Source organism: Stegostoma tigrinum, chromosome 1, assembly GCF_030684315.1.
Source record: "Stegostoma tigrinum isolate sSteTig4 chromosome 1, sSteTig4.hap1, whole genome shotgun sequence".
NCBI classification, from domain to species: domain Eukaryota; kingdom Metazoa; phylum Chordata; class Chondrichthyes; order Orectolobiformes; family Stegostomatidae; genus Stegostoma; species Stegostoma tigrinum.
In genome coordinates, this window is record NC_081354.1 from 1,200,833 (window position 1) to 1,221,345 (window position 20,513).

General features: G+C 42.5%; 1 protein-coding gene across 4 annotated transcripts in view; it reads right to left on the reverse strand.

The window, feature by feature from the left end:
* The window catches only part of bdh2 (3-hydroxybutyrate dehydrogenase, type 2), a 68,521-nt gene that overhangs the window by 10,332 nt on the left and 37,676 nt on the right, over window positions 1-20,513 (reverse strand). For 3 of the 4 annotated variants that reach the window (XM_048529014.2, XM_048529023.2, XM_048528994.2), the window contains one exon: window positions 5,220-5,331. In XM_048529014.2, coding sequence (XP_048384971.2) covers window positions 5,220-5,331 — 112 coding nt within the window. Of the gene's footprint in view, window positions 1-1,411; window positions 1,473-5,219; window positions 5,332-20,513 lie in introns of all 4 variants that reach the window. The other variant, XM_048529004.2, reaches the window with a different exon arrangement.

Sequence of the window (20,513 nt, forward strand, 5' to 3'; positions counted from 1 at the left end):
CATTACTGGAGAGAGAAACAGCATTAATGTTTCAACTCGAAACAGCTCTTTTCTGTTCATAAATGTGTCAGGCCTGCTGTGTTTCTCCAGCAATTTCTGCTTTTGTTTGTTTTAGATTCCCAGGATTCACACTTCTTTGCTTTACGGATTCCAATGTATCATGAGAAATCTAATTCACCACTAGACTTTGAATCCAATCTAACATTCCACATATAGTTTGTTGGACCAATGTAATCATCAATATCAACATACTTAACAACAAAACCGATTTTATCAAATAAAAAGACAAAATATATGCAGAGTTTGAAATCTTCCAATTAACAGTCTCCTCATTAGGTCAAAATGAGTCATCTAAGCAATATTATTTTTTCCAGTTACACAGGCATTAAGTGTTCATGCAATTAAATCACAGTTTACAAATAAACAATTTTCTCACAGTGCATCTCTCTAAAATGAATTTTTGCTCACTGATCTACTAAACACAGACTCACTCATTTACAGGGTCATATTGTAAAATTAAAAAGATTGTGGGATTATGGGAGGAGAATTGTGACTGTTTAGACTTTAAACATTAAATATCTCACATGGACAGAATCAGTTCACTGAAGACTGTATTTGTACATTGTATTTTATATATTTAATACAGAAAAATGTACCACAATGTACAGCTGATAAAAAAGCACAAAGTCGAACCAGAAGATGTCAGTAGGGCTGATGGAAAGCCTGCTCAAAGACGTACATATTCATGGAGGGTCTTACGTAAGCAGAGGGATCTAGGGTAGAAAAAAACATCAGAGGATAATGTATGGCTTCCAAAGGCTGTTTGGCAAGAGAGAGTTTGCAGAAAAGGTCAGAATTAGAGAACTAGGGAGTTTTGGGTATGTAGGAGATTACAGGAATAGGGAATGGGAGGAGGGATTAAGAAATGTAAACACAGGAATTAGAATTTTAAAACTGCGACTCTAAGTCAGTGTTTCCCAAACCTTCTCCTCGCTGTGATCCCACTTTGAGGCTTGTAAACTGTTGTGATTCCTTACTGAGTGATGGGGGAGGGGAAGGAATCATTAGAGCACAGGGAAGGGTGGGTTGGCCACTGCTACCTTGGAGCCTGCAATATCAGGCATCACCCCAGTTATGATTGTGACCCACTTTGGGAACCAATGTAGGTCAGCGACTGCAGTGAAACGGGTGACATAGACTTGGCTGTGATAGGCTAAGGGGAAACAAAATGCTGAACTATCAACTGTTGCAGTATTACATGGCAAAAAGCAGCCAAATCAAAAGGTGCACATAGGAAGTGATGCATTTGAGGAAAACATGAAGACAGAACTTCTTAAGAAGGCTGCCTGTTTTGTATTCTGACCGGGTTTTGTCAATACGAGAGAGCCAGTTATAGTGCTAAATCGTTTACCTTTGATACTGGATGCAACTGAGCTCATATTGATGATATGACCAGATTTCTGAGCAAGCATCTGCAGTTAAAAAGGAAGTCAATGACAGAAACACATTAATATACTGGTTCAAATAATGACTGGTATAAAGGGGGCCTGCAGTTTTGTTTTATTTACTTGTTGGACATGAGTGTCACTAGCTGGGCCAGCATTTATTTTCCGTCCCTAGTTGCCCTTGAGACAGTGGGGGTGAGCTGCCTTCTTGAACTGTTGCATTCTGTGTGCTGTGGGTTGACCCACAATGCCCTTAGGGAGGGAATTCCAGAAGCTTGACCCAGTGACAGTGAAGGCATGACAATATACTTCCAAATTGGGATGACGTGAGGCTTGGAGGGGAACTTGCAGGAGGCGGTGTTCCCATGTATGTGCTGCCCTCATCCTTCTAAATGGAAGTGGTTGTGGGTTTGGAAGGTGCTTTCTGAGGATCTTTGGTGAATTTCTGCAGTGCATCTTGAAGATAGTACATACTGCTGCTACTGAGCGTCGGTGGTGGGGGGAGTGGATGCTTGTGGATGTGGTGCCAGGCAAGCGGCTGCTTTGTCCTGGATGGTATCAAGTTTCTTGAGTGTTGTTGGAGCTGCTGTCATCTAGGTATGTGGGAGTATTCCATCACAATTCTGACTTGTGTCTTAAGTTATGAACCCCTCAAAAATATACAAAGAAGATAGCCGAGACCCTAACACTTCCTTATTTTAAAGGCAAGTGCCAGGCATTGCGTTCCAGATGCAATTCGATTGGTCAAACTACTTGAAACTAAACATGCTTTATTCATACACTGAGATAACAAGGTGTACAGCAGGGTGAACACAGAAGGCCAGGCAGTATCAGAGGAGCAGAAAAGCTGCCGTTTTGAGTCTGGACCCTTCTTCAGAAAATGATCCCGAAATGTCAGCATTCCTGCTCCTCTGATGCTGCTTGGCCTGCTGTGTTCACCTTGCTCTGCACCTTGTTATCTCAGATTCTCCAGCATCGGCAGTTCCTACTATCTCTTATTCATACACGATTGTTAAAATACAACACAGGAAAGAATTGAAATAACAACTCTATTGAAAAACTTAATAGAATCATAGATTATTTAACTATTAAACAGTAACTGTTCCAATATAGAAACATCCCATAAACGCACTCTTGGCAAAGGCAAATTCAGTAAAATAGATTGTCTCACATGTAATTGTCCAGTCCAGGAAGCAAAAACATTAAGAGAAAACTCTGAGAGACAGTATAGCAGGGAGGAGCATACTGCAGCTTCCAAATGCAGCTTCAACACCCGGGTAGCAACTGCTGCTGAAAAACTAAAATTAAAAACCCTGGAGCTTGACCGCACCCATTCAGGCTTCTTCTGTTATTCCAACTTTTTTAAAAAAGCCTAAGGCTTCACAAGCTGTTTACTTTATTGGCGTTGGAACAGGCTGCTTCTTGTCTGTATCTCAACCTTTTTCTTAAAAAAAGTATAAAATTCACCTCTTAAAGCCATAATATCATCACACTTGAAGATGGTGGACAGGCTTTGGAAGTCACAAGGTGAGTTACTTGCTACAGTATTCCTCGCTTTTGATCTGCTGTTGTAGCCACAGTATTCGTATGGTTAATCCAGTTCAGTTTCTGGGGGTCACTGGTCACCATAAGAATGTTGATGGAGCATTCAGTAATGGTAACACCACTGAAAGTCATGGGGCAGTGGTCAGATTGTCTCTACTGAAGATGGCATTTGTGTAGCACAAACTTTACTTGCCACTTGTCAGCCTAAGCCTGGATATTTTCTGGACCTTACCGCATTTGAACACGGACTGCTACTGTGGTCAGTTAGTATCTGAGCAGTAGTGAATGGTGCTGAAATTGTGCACTCATTGGCGAACATCCCCCATGACCTAATGATGGAGGGAAGTTCATTGATAAAGCAGCTGAAGATGATTGGGGGTAGGACACAAGAATCACAGAATCCCTACAGTGCAGAAAGAGGCCATTTGGCCCATCAGGTCCATACCAACTGTTCAAAGATCATCCCATCCAAACCTAACACCTCACCCTATCCCCTTAATAACTCCACATTTTCCATGGCTAACCACCTAGCCTGCACATCCCTGGACACTACACGGCAAATTAGCCTGGCCAATCCACCCTAACCTGCACATCTTTAAAGTGTGGGAGGAAATCCTCACAGACGCGGGGAGAACATGCAAACTCCACACAGTCAGTCACCCAAGTATGAAATCAAACCTGGGTCCTTGGCGCTCTGAGTTAGCAGTGCTAACTACTGAGTCCCATGTCGCCCTTAGGAACTTACCCTAAGGAACTCCTGCAGCGATGTCCTGGAGCTAAGTGCATAGCTTAGTGCATAGCTCCCTCAAAGTTGGCACCCAGGTGGATAAGGTTGTTAAGAAAGCATATGGTATTTTGGCTTTCATTAACAGGGGGATCGAGTTTAAGAGCCGCGAGGTTATGCTGCAGCTCTACAAAACCCTGGTGAGCCCACACTTGCAATATTGTGTCCAGTTCTGGTCACCTATTATAGGAAAGATGTGGAAGCTTTGGAGAGAGTGTAAAGGAGGTTTACCAGGATGCTGCCTGGACTGGAGGACTTGTCTTACAAGGAGAGGTTGACTGAGCTTGGACTTTTCTCTCTGGAGAGAAGGAAGAAGAGAGGTGACCTGATCGAGGTGTACAAGGTAATGAGAGGCATAGATAGAGTTGATAGTCAGAGACTTTTCCCCAGGGCAGGATTGACTGCCACGAGGGGTCGTAGTTTTAAGGTGTTAGGAGGAAGGTATAGAGGAGACGTCAGAGGGAGGTTCTTCACCCAGAGAGTTGTGAGCACATGGAATAGTTTACCAGTGGTAGTCGTGGAAGCAGAGTCATTAGTGACATTTAAGCGACTGCTGGACATGCACATGGACAGCAGTGAATTGAGGGGAATGTAGGTTAGGTTATTTTATTTTTGGATTAGGATTATTCCGCAGCACAACATCGTGGGCCGAAGGGCCTGTACTGTGCTGTACTTTTCTGTGTTCTGTGTCCTAAGATGACTGACCTCCAACTACCACAAGCATCTTCCTACGTGCCAGGTATGACTCCAGCAGAGATTACCCCCTCTCCCTCATTGATTCCAGTTTTGCTAGGGCTCCTAACAAAAATTATGAGAGACATAGATGAGGTGAATAGCAAAGGTCTTTTCCCAAGGGTAGGAAATTTCAAAACTAGAGGGCGTATTTTTAAGTTAGAGGAAAAAGATTTAAAAGAGATCTGAGGGGCTACCTTTTCATACAAAGGATGGTGTGTATGTGAGATGAACTGCCAGAGAAAGAGTTAGATATACTTGCAACATTTGAAATGTATTTGGATAGGTACTTGAATAGGAAAGGTGAGAGAGATATGGACCAAATGCTGGCACATGGGACTAGTTTAGTTTGGGAAAACTCGGTCAGCACAGATGAGTTGGACTGAAAGGTCGGTTTCTGTGCTGTATGATTTTATGACTCCTTAATGCCAAAAGACAGTTGAATGCAGCCTTGATGTCAAGGGCTGTCACTCTCACCTCTGGAATTCAGCACTTTTGTCCATGTTTGAACCAAGGCTGTAATGAGGTCAGGAGCTGAGTGGCCCTGGCGGAACCCAAACTGGGCGTCACTGAGCAGGTTATTGCTGAGCAGGTGCTGCTTGATACGTCTGTTACTGACACCTTCCATCACGTTACTGATTATCGAGAGGAGACTGATGGGAGGTAATTGGCCAGATTGAATTTATCCTGACTTTTTTGTATACAGGACATACCTGGGCAATTTTCCAAATTGTTGGGTAGATACCAATCTTGTAACTCTAGGGGAGCAGCAAGGTCTGGAGCACAAGTCTTCAGTACTATTGCCAGAATGTTGTCAGGGCCCATCTGCAGCCGGAAGATTGATAAGGATGAGGTCAAGTATGTTTCTCCCTCTTGTTGGTTCCCACAACACCTGCGGCAGACCCAGTATAGCAGCTGTGTCCTTTAGGACCCTTTAGGACCTCCTTGACCTGTCTGACTTCCCTGGACTGACCTATCTCCTCCCTACCTCCCCACCTATACTCTCCTCTCCACCTATTTTCTTTTCTTTCCCTCTTCGGTCCGCCTTCCCCTCTCTCCCTATTTATTCCAGAACCCTCACCCCATCCCCCTCTCTGATGAAGGGTCTAGGCCCGAAACGTCAGCTTTTGTGCCCCTGAGATGCTGCTGGGCCTGCTGTGTTCATCCAGCCTCACAGTTTATTATCTTGGATTCTCCAGCATCTGCAGTTCCCATTATCAGTGCTTCTTCTGTCTGTTTTTCAACATGGAGGTGTACTGATTCATCAGCTGAGGGAGGATGGTATGTGGTAATCAGCAGGAGGTATCAGCCCATGTTTAATCTGAAGTCATGGGACCTCATGGCTTCCACAATCCCAGAGCAACTCCCTCCAGACTGGATACCACACTGCTGCCACCTACTGGCTATGTCCTAATGGTGGGAGAGGACATATCCAGGAATGGTGATGGTGGTGGGACATTGTAAGATTACGATTCTGTGAGTATGACTATGTTAAGCTGTTCCTTGACCAATCTATAAGACAATTCTCTTAATTTTGGGGCTTGTTCACAGAAGTTAGTAAGAAGGATGCCCGGTGGTCTATACACTTGCATTTCTTTGATGAGACTTTGTAGCGATTGGTGTAACTAAGTGGCTTACTAGGCCATTTCAGAGGACGGTTGTGAGTCACCCACATTGCTGTGTGTCTGGAGTCACATGTGGGCCAGACCAGGTGAGGATGGCATTTTTTCTTTCTTAGAGGACATTGGTGAACCAAAAAAGGGTTTTCTGACAAACAGCAATGGTTTTATTTTAATTGCAAAAAAAATTGTATTCAAATTCCACCATCTACCATGCCAGGATCTTCCACTTTGGAAAAAAGAATACAGGCATGCACTATTTTCTAAATGGTGAGAAAATTCATAAAGCAGAAGTACAAAGGGATCTGGGAGTGTTGGTCCAGGGTTCTCTAAAGGTTAACTTGCAGGTAGAGACTGTGATTAAGAAAGCGAATGTAATGTTGTCATTTATCTCAAGAGGGTTGGAATATAAAAGCAGTGATGTGCTTTTGAGACTTTATAAAGCTCTAGTTAGGCCCCATTTAGAATACTGTGTCCAATTTGGGGCCCCACACCTCAGGAAGGACATACTGGCGCTGCAGTGTGTCCAGCAGAGATTCACACGGATGATGCCTGGAATGGTAGGTTTAATGTACCTACCTAATGAACGGCTAAGGATCCTGGGATTGTATTCATTAGAATTTAGAAGGTTGAGGGGACATCTAATAGAAACTTACAAGATAATGCATGGCTTAGAAAGGGTGAACGCTGGAAGGTTGTTTCCGTTAGGTGGGGGGACTAGGACCCGTGGGCACAGCCTTAGAATTAGAGGGGGTAAATTTAAAACGGAAATGAGGAGATATTTCTTTAGCCAGAGTGTGGCGGGCATGTGGAATTCATGGCCACAGAGCGCAGTGGAGGCTGGGACATTAAATGTCTTCAAGGCAAAGACTGATAAATTCTTGATCTCACAAGGAATTAAGGGCTACGGGAGAGTGCAGGGAAGTGGAGTTGAAATGCCCATCAGCCATGATTAAATGGCGGAGAGGACTCGATGGGCCCAATGGCCTTACTTCTACTCCTATATTTTATGGTCTTATGGATTTGAACCTGGGGCCCCAAAACATGAGCTGAGTTTCCTGAATTAATAGCTTAGCAATATAACACTCGGCCATCACCTCATCCTCATTTCCAAATTACACAACAATCGCAATTACATCTGTTATATGGGCTAGGAAGAAATTCTAATTATCATCAGATTGTTACACTGCAGGCGGTCATTTGGCCATTGTGTCTAAGCTGGCTCTTCAATGAACAATATGACTTAGACAACATTCACTTCCCTTTTTCTCATACTCTTGCACATAGTTTATATTCAAATAATCATCTCTTACTCTCCTGAATTCCTCAATTTACTCTGCCTCCACCAGACACAAACAACTTGAAAACAGTTTTGCTTACATCACATTTGCTTTCTTTGAAATCAGTTTAAACCCATGGCTTCTCATTCCCAATCCTTTTATAAGTAAGATAGGTTTCTCCCTGTTACAGGTAGTTTTGCTACAATGCGTGTTTCATTAACGTGAATTGGCTGCAATGCAATTGATGAATAGTGGATGCTGTTTCAATAATACAACCTTTTTCCAGTGATTTCCCTATAATGTGATTTTCTACAGCGTGAAGTTACACAAGAATGCAAGTATCGCATTACAGATGAACTAGCTGTACTCTATCCAGATGTCTCATGATTTTGAAAAATGTTACCAGTTTTCCTCTTAGCCTTGTTCTCTCTACGGGAAACAGTCCCTAATTCTGCAATCTGTCCTCTTAACTGAAGTTTCATATCCTTGAAACCATTTTTGTAAATCCCTTCAGCACTTTCTCCAATGCATTCACATCTCCCCTGCACACTGGTGTTCAGAACTCCAGTCGAATACTCCAGGTGAATTCTAATGATGTCCTGTACAAGTCAGCGTAACCTCCTTTCTCTTGTACTCTATGTCCCTATTTATAAAGCCGAGGGCACCATATATTTTATTTACTGCTGTCCACCTGTCCTACTGCCTTCATTAATGTACAAACATGGTAACAGGATTAGGTTATTCTGCCCCTTGAACCCGTTCTACCATTCAATCAAATCATGATTGAATCGTGGCCTAATTCCTAATACCTGCCTTTGGCTGATATCCCTTAATACTTTTACTTAACAAAATTGTTTCTGTCTCAGATTTAACTTTAATGACTGATCCTGTATCCACACTTTGTGCGTAGAAATGCTTCCTAAGCATCCCTCCTGAACAGTCTGGTCCTAATTTTCAAATATTAAACTAGTTCTAGAATTCCCCAGCCAATGGAAATAGTTCCCCTTTATCTACCCAGTCTTTTCGTGCTAATATAGAATCATAGAATCCCCACAGTGCAGATAGAAGTCATTAGATGCATCAAGTCCGCACTGACCCTCCACAGTGCATCCCACCCTATCCCCATAACCCTATATTTACTATAGTTAACCCACCTAGCATGCACTCTATGGGGCAAATTAGGATGGCTAATCCAACTAACCTACACATTTTTGGACCATGGAATGAAACTTGAAAATTGTGAAAACTTTGTTCAGATCATCCTTTAACATTCTAAATTCAAAAGAAAAAAAAATAGCATAATTTGCATTACTTCATGCCTTAAGTCCAGGGATCACTCTTGTAAACCTGCATTGCTCTCCCTCCAAGACCAATCTATCCTTCCTGTGATGTGGTGCCCAGATCTGCACATAGTCTCCAAGTGGGTCTTACCCAGAGTTCTGTACAACTGCAGGATAACTTCTGCATCCTTGTACTCCAGTACTTCAGAAATAAAAAAACAACATTCAATTAGCTTTCATGAATATTTTTTGCACTTGTTCACGGCATGCTGAGGATCCATGCACCTAAAACCCCCAAGTCTCTTTGGACATCCACTGTATTTAACTTCATACCTTGAGAAAGTACCCTGATCCATCCTTTTTTTCACTCCAAAATGGATAACTTTACTTACTTCTCTTGAACTTGATGGTTTTGCATATTTACTTAGTCTAGCAATATCCCTTTATATTTTTATGCTATTATCCACACTGTCTACAATGTTGCCAAACTTTGTGTCATCAGTAGATTTTGGTATGTGACTCCCTACACCATTTTCCAAGTTGTTAATAAGTAATGTGAATACTTTAGACCCTGACACACATCCTTGCTGGACACCACTGGTCACATCCTGCCAATTTCAGTACATTTTCATTATCCCTACTTGTTGTCACCTACCACTCAAGCTGATTTCCCAGCCAGGCTGTTAAGTTGCCCTCAGTTCCATGGATTTCTACTTTAGTTAACAGTCTCAATGTGGGACTATATCAAATGCCTTCTAGAAGTCTGTGTAAAAATTGTCCAGAGACGGTCCCTTGTCACCTTTCATGCCCTACCTGTCCTGAATTCATGCCCCTGATTAACTGAAAATTGTCAAGGTCTTCAATTATCCACCAATCTTATCATAGATTCCAACAACTTCCCCAACAGATATCAGGCTAACTGGTCTGTAACTCCCTGGTTTCCCTCTTTTGCCTCTTGTGGAGTGATATGTTCAATTTTTCAATCCAAGCAGACATCTGCTGTATCTAGGGAACTGAAAGATTATAGTCAGGGAGCCCACAATACTGTCTCCTACTTCCTTTAACACCCTCAGGTGGAAACCACCAGGCCCTGGGGATTTGGCACTCTTTAATTTCACTAATTTTCTCATTTCAGATGTTAAACTTATGTTAATTTTATTCAGTCCCTGTTCTTGATCCACTATTAATTTCCTTGGGACTTTTGGCAAGCTATCCTCTTTTCCTATTGTAGATACTGAAACAAAATATTTACAGTGATCAAGTCATACAGCATGGAAACAGACCTTTCGGTCCAACTCATCTGTGCTGACCCAGTTTCCCAAACTAAACTAGCCCCACTTGCATGCAGTTGACTCATATCCCTTTAAACGTTTCCTATTTGTGTATCCATCCAAATGTTTTTTATTTGTTGTAACTGTACCAGCATCTACCATTTCACCTGGCAGCTCATTCCACATAGGAAGGCTGCCACTTCCTCACGGTCACTGATATCTTTCAGTCTTTAGTGAGCTAACATTGCTCCCGACTGCCTGCTTTCCACACAAATAACTAAGATTACTTCTAAGTTGATTTTGATGTCCCTGGCAGGTCTCCTTTCACATATAAGGTAGGAGCAGCAGCAGGAGCAGACCATTCGATTGCTCAGGCCTACTCCACTATTCAATACGATCGTGGCTCGTTATCAAGTAAAATACCATAAACCTCCCCCCCTCCCCCGCCATATCCCTTGATCCCTTTTGCCACAAGTGATCTATCTACCACTTGCTTCAAAACACAATGTTTTGGCCTCAACACTCTGTGGTAGTGAATTCCACAGACTCACAACTCCCTGAGTGAAGACGTTTTGCCTCATCTCAGTCCTTAATGATTTACCTCTTATCCTTAAGCTATGACCCTTGGTTCTGCACTGCCCCACCATCGGGACCATTCTTCCTGCATCTACCCTGTCCAGTCCTGTTACAATTTTGTAGGTTTCCACAAGATCTCTCTTCATTGTTCTAAACTCCAATGAAGACAATCCTAACCGACTCAATTGCTGCTAACATTGCTAGTCTTGCCATTCCAGGAATTAATTTGATAAACTTTCACTGCACTTTCCCAATAGCAGAACATCTTTCCTCGATAAGGAGACCAAGTGATGAAGAGATGCCCATTGCTGGCATCGTACTGTGATAGTTTCTCACCACACACACCTTGGTGAAAGATACATTCATAGATTTGCTGCTATCACCCATCTCCCTGATAGGGATCTGATATTTCCAGCTGCATGGCTGTAACAGACAACGTTGTGTCAGCATAATCCATGAAGAAAACCTACATACGGAATGTCTGGTGAAAACAGCTGAAAAGCACAGAAGAATGATGCCCTAATATAACCACCACGAGTCACAACACCATTCAACGTAACAAAGTTAATGGTGGACAGAAAGTTGCAAAAGTATCTCAAGAACTACAAAGTAAACAAAATATAAGCATGGAATCATTTATGATCGACGAATAATTTAATGATTTTTTTTTAAAGTCAGGATTAAGGAAACAATTACTGCTAGTACTGAGACACTCCCTACTGTCAGTTAAATGGACATGATCATTAACTGTCATATCTCATTTACAGTTCATCAATTACCTATGTCTGGTCTGTAAAGGATAATATTTAATTGTAATGGAGAATAATTGAGGCCTGTAGGTGAGGTATGATCAGCTTTGAAACTTGCCGTAAAGTATGCTATAGATTTCCTTGTCAGTTATCATGATTTATTATGAAACGACTAAAGGGTGCTAGAAACGATAACAAAAGTTGACTTGTCATCTTAACACGATTGCCTACATGGACTTCAAACTTTTCCTGTTGAACCGAAAATGTGAGTGGGAAAGATTTATCCAAATTTTTCGAAAAAGGGAAAGAACCACAAATGCTAGAAATCTGAAAGAAAAACAGAAGTTGCTGGAAAATCTCAGCAGGTTTGGCAGTATCTGTGAAGAGAAATCAGAGTTAACGTTTTGGGCCCAGTGGCCGTTCTTCAGAACCTGTACAATATAATCCATTTTATACCAGGACTCTACTTTGTGGTTAAGAGCTTTTAAAAAAATTTGCTGAAGTAGTTGACATTTGTAAAATGTCACTTAACCCAGAACTACCAAATCCCCTTGAAAGGTCGCTGCTACTGGAGTCACATGAAACAGTTTTCTGATTATTTCCTCCCTCCTCATTATCTAAGCCTCAAACACAGTTTCCAGTTGAAGCAGAGCTTTACTTGTACTCTTACAATTTAGTCTATTGTATTCACTGCTCACTATGCAGTCTCTTCTCCATTGGAGAGGGCAAACACAGCACAGGTGACCACTTTGTGGAACACCTGTGCTGTGCCCCTAACAGTTAGCCTGATCTTCCCTGTGCTTGCCATTTCAAGACAACATATGATTTTTATTAACATTTCCAACCAAGGCCTGCCTCAGTGTGTAGCAATGCCCAACACAAGCTCAAGAAATAGCACTTCCCATTCTGCTTAGGCACTTTATAGTCTTCAAAGACTAAATCTTGAATTCAGCAATTTCAGATCATGAAAACATTCCTTCATTTTCATTGTTTACTTCCTCCCTGCTTCGCCAAATGTCATTTGCATGGGATTGCACTCAACAAACCAGACTTATTTTCTCCTGTTCACTCCTGCCATTAACTCCTCTCCCGCCATTCACAATCCCTTTACATGTTGCTCTGGGCATTCTCTTCATCTGCATGATTTGTTCCCCTCCCACTTTGTCAAGAAAAGCCATCAGATTACAGCCTCCTTCATATTTGACTCAAAACACTAACTGTCTCTCCAGATGCTGTCAGATTTGATGAGTTCTCCAGTACTTTGTGTTATTTTCATTTCTGATTCTTTATGTAATATACATGGTGAAATCTCAGTTTGACCACTACATGTTTACTTCTGTCTACGTAAGAAGGAAAAACATCATGTGCTTCGTTCTGGGGCTCACTGTGAAAGTTGCATCTATTGATACCACACAGAGACATCAACTCTGTACAAAGATGAGCTAAGGCCTGTCACTGTAGTCGAAGATAAGTGTTATGAACTTCCAACAGGCATTCCTTTTTCCTCAAATGAGGATTTCCCCCACTCTGTGGATCATTTCTAATCTACTCCCTGCACTTCTGCCCTCACGCTAGCCTGCCAAAACCACATCAAGGTTTTCTTTCCTCACTATCCACCCCAGCAGTCTCCATATTCAAAAGATCCTCCTCCACTATCTGCGCCACATCAAGCATGATGCCACCACCCAACAGACTGTCCCTCTCTCCCCTGTTTGTATTCTGAACTTTTCTGAACTGGTCTACTTTTCTAACATGCCAGCCCCTCATTCCTCACCCATGGTAGCTTCTCATGGGTCACAGGAGCTGTAACAGTTACTCTTCTACTTCATCCCTCCACAATGTCCATGACCCACAACATTCAACCGAGGTGAAACAGCAATTTGTTCTTCTTTAAGTCTAGTCTACTGTCTTCAATGTGGTCTCCTTCATATAATTCTGAGGAAAGGTCACAGAGCCTGAAAGTTTAACTCTGCTTCCTCTCCACTGCCAGACCTGTTGAATTTCTCCAGTCATTTCTGTTTAGGGGATCTCCTCCAAGTTGGGGAGCCTAAATGCAGGTGAGGTGATTGCTTTGCAGAACACCTCCAATCTGTCCCTAAGCATGGCCCCTACCTTCCAGTAGTTTGCTCTTGAGACATTGTCCTGATATTACACTCAGTTTTCTGTCCTAAGCCTGCTGCAGAGTTCCAGTGAAGTCCCCTGTAAGTTGAAGGACAGCACCACATTTTCTACTGAGGGACTTAACAAGCCTCTGGACCTTACTCTGAGTCCTATCACTTCAAGCCATCAAATCTGTCCTCAAGTTTGATGACCCCATACATCCGAGAGTCTTGACTGCATGGTTTTGCTTTCAGCAGACCCATGTCACTGTCTCTCAGAGGTAAGTGGTCAGGAGACTCTGCCTGAGTGACACATGCGCCACGGGTCACAATGGATTTGTTTCATATGAAAATGTGGTGCATGGTGGGGAGGGAATGAAAGAAGAGCTTTCAGTGGAATAATTGCAACTGGTAAAGTGTGTTAAGTATTAGACTGATCAGGGCTAAAACTGCTTTATTAACAACTGCAACATTTATTGGTCTTCAAAAAGAATTTGCTGAATACTAAGGGTGACGATTCGCATGGGGAGAGAAACCTCAGCCAAGATCATGGGTGGCTCAGCTGCACAGGGCTGGAAGTAGGAAGACTGGATGCGTTACTGTGAGAGGTGATTTGGTTTTTATGGGAACAGATAGATATTTCTGAGGCTGCAGAAGTGAATCCAGGATGGTGTGCTGCCTTCCTAGTGCTAGGCTCGAGGATGTCACTGAGTGACTAATGAGTATCCTGATGGGAGAGGGTACACTCATAGCTTGTGCAGAGGAAGATGGTCTTGGTTGCAGCAGGCCAGACATCTCAGGTCCAGGACATCTCTGCAGAAGTTCCTCAGGATAGTGTCATAGGCCCAACTATCTTTTGTTGCTTCATCAATGCCCTTCCCTCCATCACAAGGTCAGAAGGGGATGTTCACTGATGATTGTACAATGCTCAGCACCATTCACGACTTCTCAGACACTGATGCAGCCGATTTCTAAAGGGAGCAAGATCTGGATAATATCCAGCTTTAAGCTGATAAGTGGGAAGTTGCATTTGTACCACACAAATACTTGACAATCACCATCACAAAGAATTGAGAATCTAACAATAATCCTTTGTCATTCAATGGCATTACCTTCAGTGAAATACCCACAATTAACACTCTAGGGTCACTATGCATCAGAAATGAACTGGATGGACTACCATATCAATACAATGGCTGCCACAGCAGGACATAGTCTAGGAATACTGCAGCAAGAAACTCACTTCCTGGCTCCACAAATCCAGTTCACAAGGCACAAGACAACAGTGTGATGGAATACTCCCCATCTGTCAGATGTGCACACCCCAACAACATTCAAGCTTGACACCATTCCAGACAATGCAGCCACTTGGTTGGCCCATACCTGCAACAACAATGCTCAATAGATGCAGTTTGTATCACTTGCAGGATGCACTGCAGAAATTCACAACTGTTCCTCCAACAGCACCTTCAAAACCCACAATCATTTCCATCAAGAATGACAAGAGCAGCAGATACATGGAAACACCACCAACACCATCTAGCAATGCACTCTCCATATAAATGAATGGAAAAAAAAACAACTGCTAGTAGTCATGGCTCTCACTGGAATCAAAGATATCGGCAACAAGAGGGATATGGTCCTGAAGTCAAAACTGAGAGTGTCAGGTAATAAATTAGCAAGCAGGACCTCAAAAGTAACAATTACCAGATTACTCTCATATGTAAGTGAGTTGAAAAGTAGGGGGTTAAAGCAGATGAATGCATGACTGGGTTGATGGTGCAGGAGAGATGCCCTGAATTCTTGAGGCATATGGGCCACCTTTGAGAAAGATGGGGCCATTATTGGCTGGACAGCCCGCACCTGCAAAGGGCTGGGAATGAGTTCCTTGTCAAGTGTTGTTAGGGAGGGTTTAAACAAAGCTGGTAGGGGTGTAGGAACCAGGTCATCATATCAGATAGGAAGATTAAGGTGAACAAAATCCTGGGAGAGATAGATAACAGTAGAATACAGAATGGGAAATTAATAGCTGGGGTCAGACTACTGGAGAAAGGAATGATGTCTAGAACATGTTTACTGCATATTTCTGTATGCAAGGTGTTTGGAAAGGGAGAAAGGGGGAGACAGGGTGGCAATATTGATTATGGGGAGCATCATATTGCAAGGGAAAGTGGTCAAGGACAATTGATTTGGCCAAGGGCTAAGGAACAAAATAGGTGCAATTATATTGCTTGGCATTATGTAAAAGCCACCAAATACTGGAAGGATGCAGAGACATTTGTATAGAAATAACCGACGTGCAAAGATTGCACAGCAATTATAATGGGAGATGTTACTTATCATAATATAGACTGAAATAATAGGGGTGTAAAGGACAGAAAGGGCAATAATTTCTCGTGTTTGGGAGAATCTTCTCCAGCAGTATGTTTTCAGTCCACCAAGAAAGGAAGATCCCCTCAACCTAGGTCTTGGAAATGAGATGGTCAAATAGATCAGGTGTATTCCCAATAACAGCTGGTGAACAGTGATCATTACACCACGAGATTCAGGGCGAGTACGGTGTTATTAGTACCAGCTGATGTTATTACTCGATAAGTCAGACCCCAAACTGAAATTTGGCTCTATAGATTATATTTTGTTTAATTTTGGTGTTAACAAGGTGGTCATTTACTGAGATATAAGCAGATTTGGTTTAAACAATAAAGCACATGATTATCAAGTACAAGAAATGAAGATCAAATAGAACAGACCAAATTATTTACGCATAACACATTTTTACAGAACTAAAACCAGAAGTTGCTGAAAAAGCTCAGCAGGTCTGGCAGCATCCGTGAACAGAAATCAGAGTTAACATTTCAGATCCGATGACCCTTCCTTAGAACCCTGTAAAGAATTTGAAACCCAGTAAAAATATAATTGCATTAATCCAAAAACACTCCCTTGATAGTGCCCAAAAGCAGTGGAAAAAAATCTTTTTCTCTAACGCCTCGATGTGTTTAATTGGATATAACTTTAGCTCCCAGCCTGGAGAATATGAAGCCTCTTCCTGGACTCTGAATGCTGTCTTGGGACTATCAGTGAAGTCCTTATTCTAGAGTAAGTTATTTACTATCTTCTTCCCTTCTAAGCAGTCCTGCTTTAATACACCCATTTTCATCCGAAGACTTCTGCAGAAATGCCCCAAACTGAAAACCAAAAGTTTTTTTCAAGTTTTTGGTGTTTCCATTAAGCTTAAAAAATTCTGCAATTTCTAACAGAAACAATGATGCACAATTGTTTACCTCGATCAATTGTAAACCCTCGTAAAGTTAATAAAAATCTATTATTTCTGAAAGCTATTGCCCCAGATGTTTTAAAGAGATTACTATGGTCACAAAATACCTACAAGTGAATTATTAACTCCTCAGAAAAACAAATATGATACTAGTTTAGAATTCAAAAATCCAAACTTAAAATATATATTCAACACATGCATATTTAACCACACAGTCTACATTAAAATGGAAAAAGATAATGGACAGGCTAGAGTAGGACTAATTAACTGGGAGAAAGACAACTTCAATTGGGTAAAAATGGAACTGGGTCAAATAAATCAAAGTCAAAGGCTGGAAGAAAAAAATAGTAGTTGAATAATGGGCTACCTTCATGAAAGAGATCGTTCAGGCAGAGTCAAGATCATTCTTCTGAAAGGTAAAGTTAGGACAAACAAATCCAGAACGCTCTGGATGACAAAAATGGTAGGGATTATGATAAAGGAGAAACTGAGTGTGTCTGACAGACGTTGGGTAGAAACTACAACTGAAGGTCTCTTATTGTGTAGTGGGTTCAAGACCCACTTGCTCCGGACATGTGTCATATCACATCAAAAAGTGTGTAGCTGGATGAACACAGGAAGGCCAAGCAGCATTTCAGGAGCACAGTGTTCCTGAGATGCTGCTTGACCTGCTGTGTTCATCCAGCTACACACTTTGTTATTTTGGATTCTCCAGCATCTGCAGTTCCCATTTTCTCATATCACATCACAACAGGTTGATTAGGAAACAAAAAAAACTTCAATTGAGAACCAGATCAACATAGTAGAGTCAGTGCAGTGATGAACTATCAAATAAGTGAGGCTAAGAGATTACAAGAAGAGATTGGCATTCCATTTTATACATTAACTGCCAAAGTTTTTTTATAGGAATATAAGTGATGATTGATTAATTTTAATTGATTGATTTTATTGTCTCATGTACCAAAATACAATGAAAAGCTTTGTTTACGAGAGGTACCGGCAGATCACAGCAAACAAAAGATGTACAGATCAAAAAGACTTAGAGTCATCTGGGTTACATTACAGGTTATATTATTTGAGGCTAGGGTCCACTCAACAGTCTGATAACAGCTGGAAAGAAGCTGTTCCTGAATCTGCTCATGTGTGTGTTCAGGCTTCTGTATCTTCTGCCTGAAGGAAGAGGTTGTAGGAGATCATTACTGGGGTGCGATAGGTCTTTGGTGATGTTAGCCGCCCTCCCGCAGAGTGTGAGCCATGGAAATGGAGTCCATGGATGGAAGGCTGGCTTAGAACCTTGAACATAGAACATAGAAATATACAGTACAGTATAGGCCCTTCGGCCCATGATGTTGTGCTGAACTTTTACCCTAAACCTAAGGTCTATCTAACCTCCACCCCTACCTTATACTATCATCCATATGCCTATCTAACAGCCGCTTATTTGCCCATAATGAGGCCGACTCCACTACCCTCTCCGGCAATGCATTCCACACCCCTACCACTCTCTGAGTAAAGGACCTACCTCTGACATCTCCCGTGTATCAGCCTTCACTCACTTTAAAACTATGCCCCCTCATAATAGCTAACTCCACCTTAAGAAAAAGTCTCTGGCTGTCTACTCTATCTATACCTCTAATCATTTTGTACACCTCTATCAAGTCACCTCTTATCCTTCATTGTTCTAAAGAGAAAAGCCCTAGCTCTCTCAACCTTTCCTCGTAAGACCTTCTGTCCATTCCAGGCAACATCCTGGTAAATCTCCTTTGCACCTTTTCCAATGCTTCCACATCTTTCCTGTAATGAGGTGAACAGAATTGGACACAATATTCCGGATGTGGCCAAACCAGGCTTTTGTATAGCTGGAGCATAACTTCACGGCTCTTGAACTCAATCCCTCTATTAATGAAAGCTAACACACCATATGCCTTCTTAACAACTCTATCCACCTGGGTGGCAGCTTTCAGGGAAGTGTGGACATGAACACCAAGATCCCTCTGCTCCTCCACACTGCCAAGAATCTTTCTGTTAACCCTTTAATCTGCTTTCAAGTTTGTCCTTCTAAAATGAATCACCCCACACTTTTCATGGTTAAACTCCATCTGCCACTTCTTAGCCCAGCTCTGCATCCTATCAATGTCCCTTTGTAACCTAGAACACCCCTCCTCACTGTCCACAACACAACCCGCCTTTGTATCATCCGTGAACGTCCTAATCCACCCTTCCACTGCTACATCCAAATCATTTACAAAAATCACAAACAGTAGAGAACCCAGAACAGATCCTTGTGGTACGCCACTCGTAACTGACCACCATGTTGAATATTTTCTGTCCACTACCACCCTTTGTCTTCTAAGGGTCAGCCAATTCTGAATCCAATCTGCCACATTTCCCCCTATCCCATGCCTTCTTATCTTCTGTATGAGCCTACCACAGGGAACCTTATCAAACGCCTTACTTAAATCCATGTATACCACATCCACTGCTCTACCTTCATCCAGGCGTTTGGGCACCTCTTCAAAGAATTCAATAAGGTTTGTGAGGCATGATCTACCCCTCACAAATCCATGCGACTGTCACAAACCAAACTGTGCCTTTCCAAGTGATCATAAATCCTATCTCTCAGAACCCTTTCCAATAATTTACCCACCATTGAAGTACGATGGTTTCTGTGATGGTCTGGGCTGTGCTCACCACCTTCTGTAGTTTCTTACGACCCTGGGCACAGCAGTTGCCGTACCAGGCCATTATGCACCTGGACAGCTTGCTTTCAATGGTGTATCTGTAGAAATTGGTGAGGGACCTTATGGAGATGTCAAATTTCCTGAACCTCCTGAGAAAGAAGAGGCGTTGTTATGCCTTCCTGCCAGTCACATCTACATGGGAAATCCAGGACAGATCTTTGGTTATTGTCACGGTGAGGGACTTGATGCTCTTCACCCTCTCCACCTCAGTTCCGTTGATATAGGTGGGAGTGTGTTCTCCTCCTTTCTTTCTGAAATGGATGATCAGCTCTTTACTTTCCCGATGTTGAGAGACAGATTGTTCTCATTCTACCATGTCACCAAGCCCTCAGAAGTAAAGGGAGGATTCAGGTTAATAAGTGACCAAAACGGACAGCACTCATGGAGGCACAGGACATGGCTAAAATACTAAATAAATACTAAGAATGGAGAGGAGCCTGCTTGGTAAGGAACCACTGGGACACTGCTTGAAGCAAAGAACAGAAAACTGACTGGAGCAGTAAGAGCCTGTTTCCAACAAGGAGCCATACCATAGGTGTCGGACTGGTCAGGTTCCATGAGGGGACCACTCAGGAGGAACCACCTCAACTCAGCAACTCCTTCAGAGGTCTCTACTCTTTCCTCACCAAACTGTCCTCGAGTTGCTCACAGGGGTTTAGCACATACAGAAGTTGTAACTGCTAGCCTGAGACTCAAGCCACATGGCTTATCACCTTTCTCTCTTTAACCTAATATCTAACCTCCACTACTAACCTTTGGGGATAGAGATCAGAGATAATGGGAACTGCAGATGCTGGAGAATTCCAAGATAATAAAATGTGAGGCTGGATGAACACAGCAGGCCAAGCAGCATCTCAGGAGCACAAAAGCTGACGTTTCGGGCCTAGACCCTTCATCAGAGAGGGGGATGGGGAGAGGGAACTGGAATAAATAGGGAGAGAGGGGAAGGCGGACCGAAGATGGAGAGTAAAGAAGATAGGTGGAGAGAGTATAGGTGGGGAGGTAGGGAGGGGATAGGTCAGTCCAGGGAAGACGGACAGGTCAAGGAGGTGGGATGAGGTTAGTAGGAAGATGGGGGTGCGGCTTGGGGTGGGAGGAAGGGATGGGTGAGAGGAAGA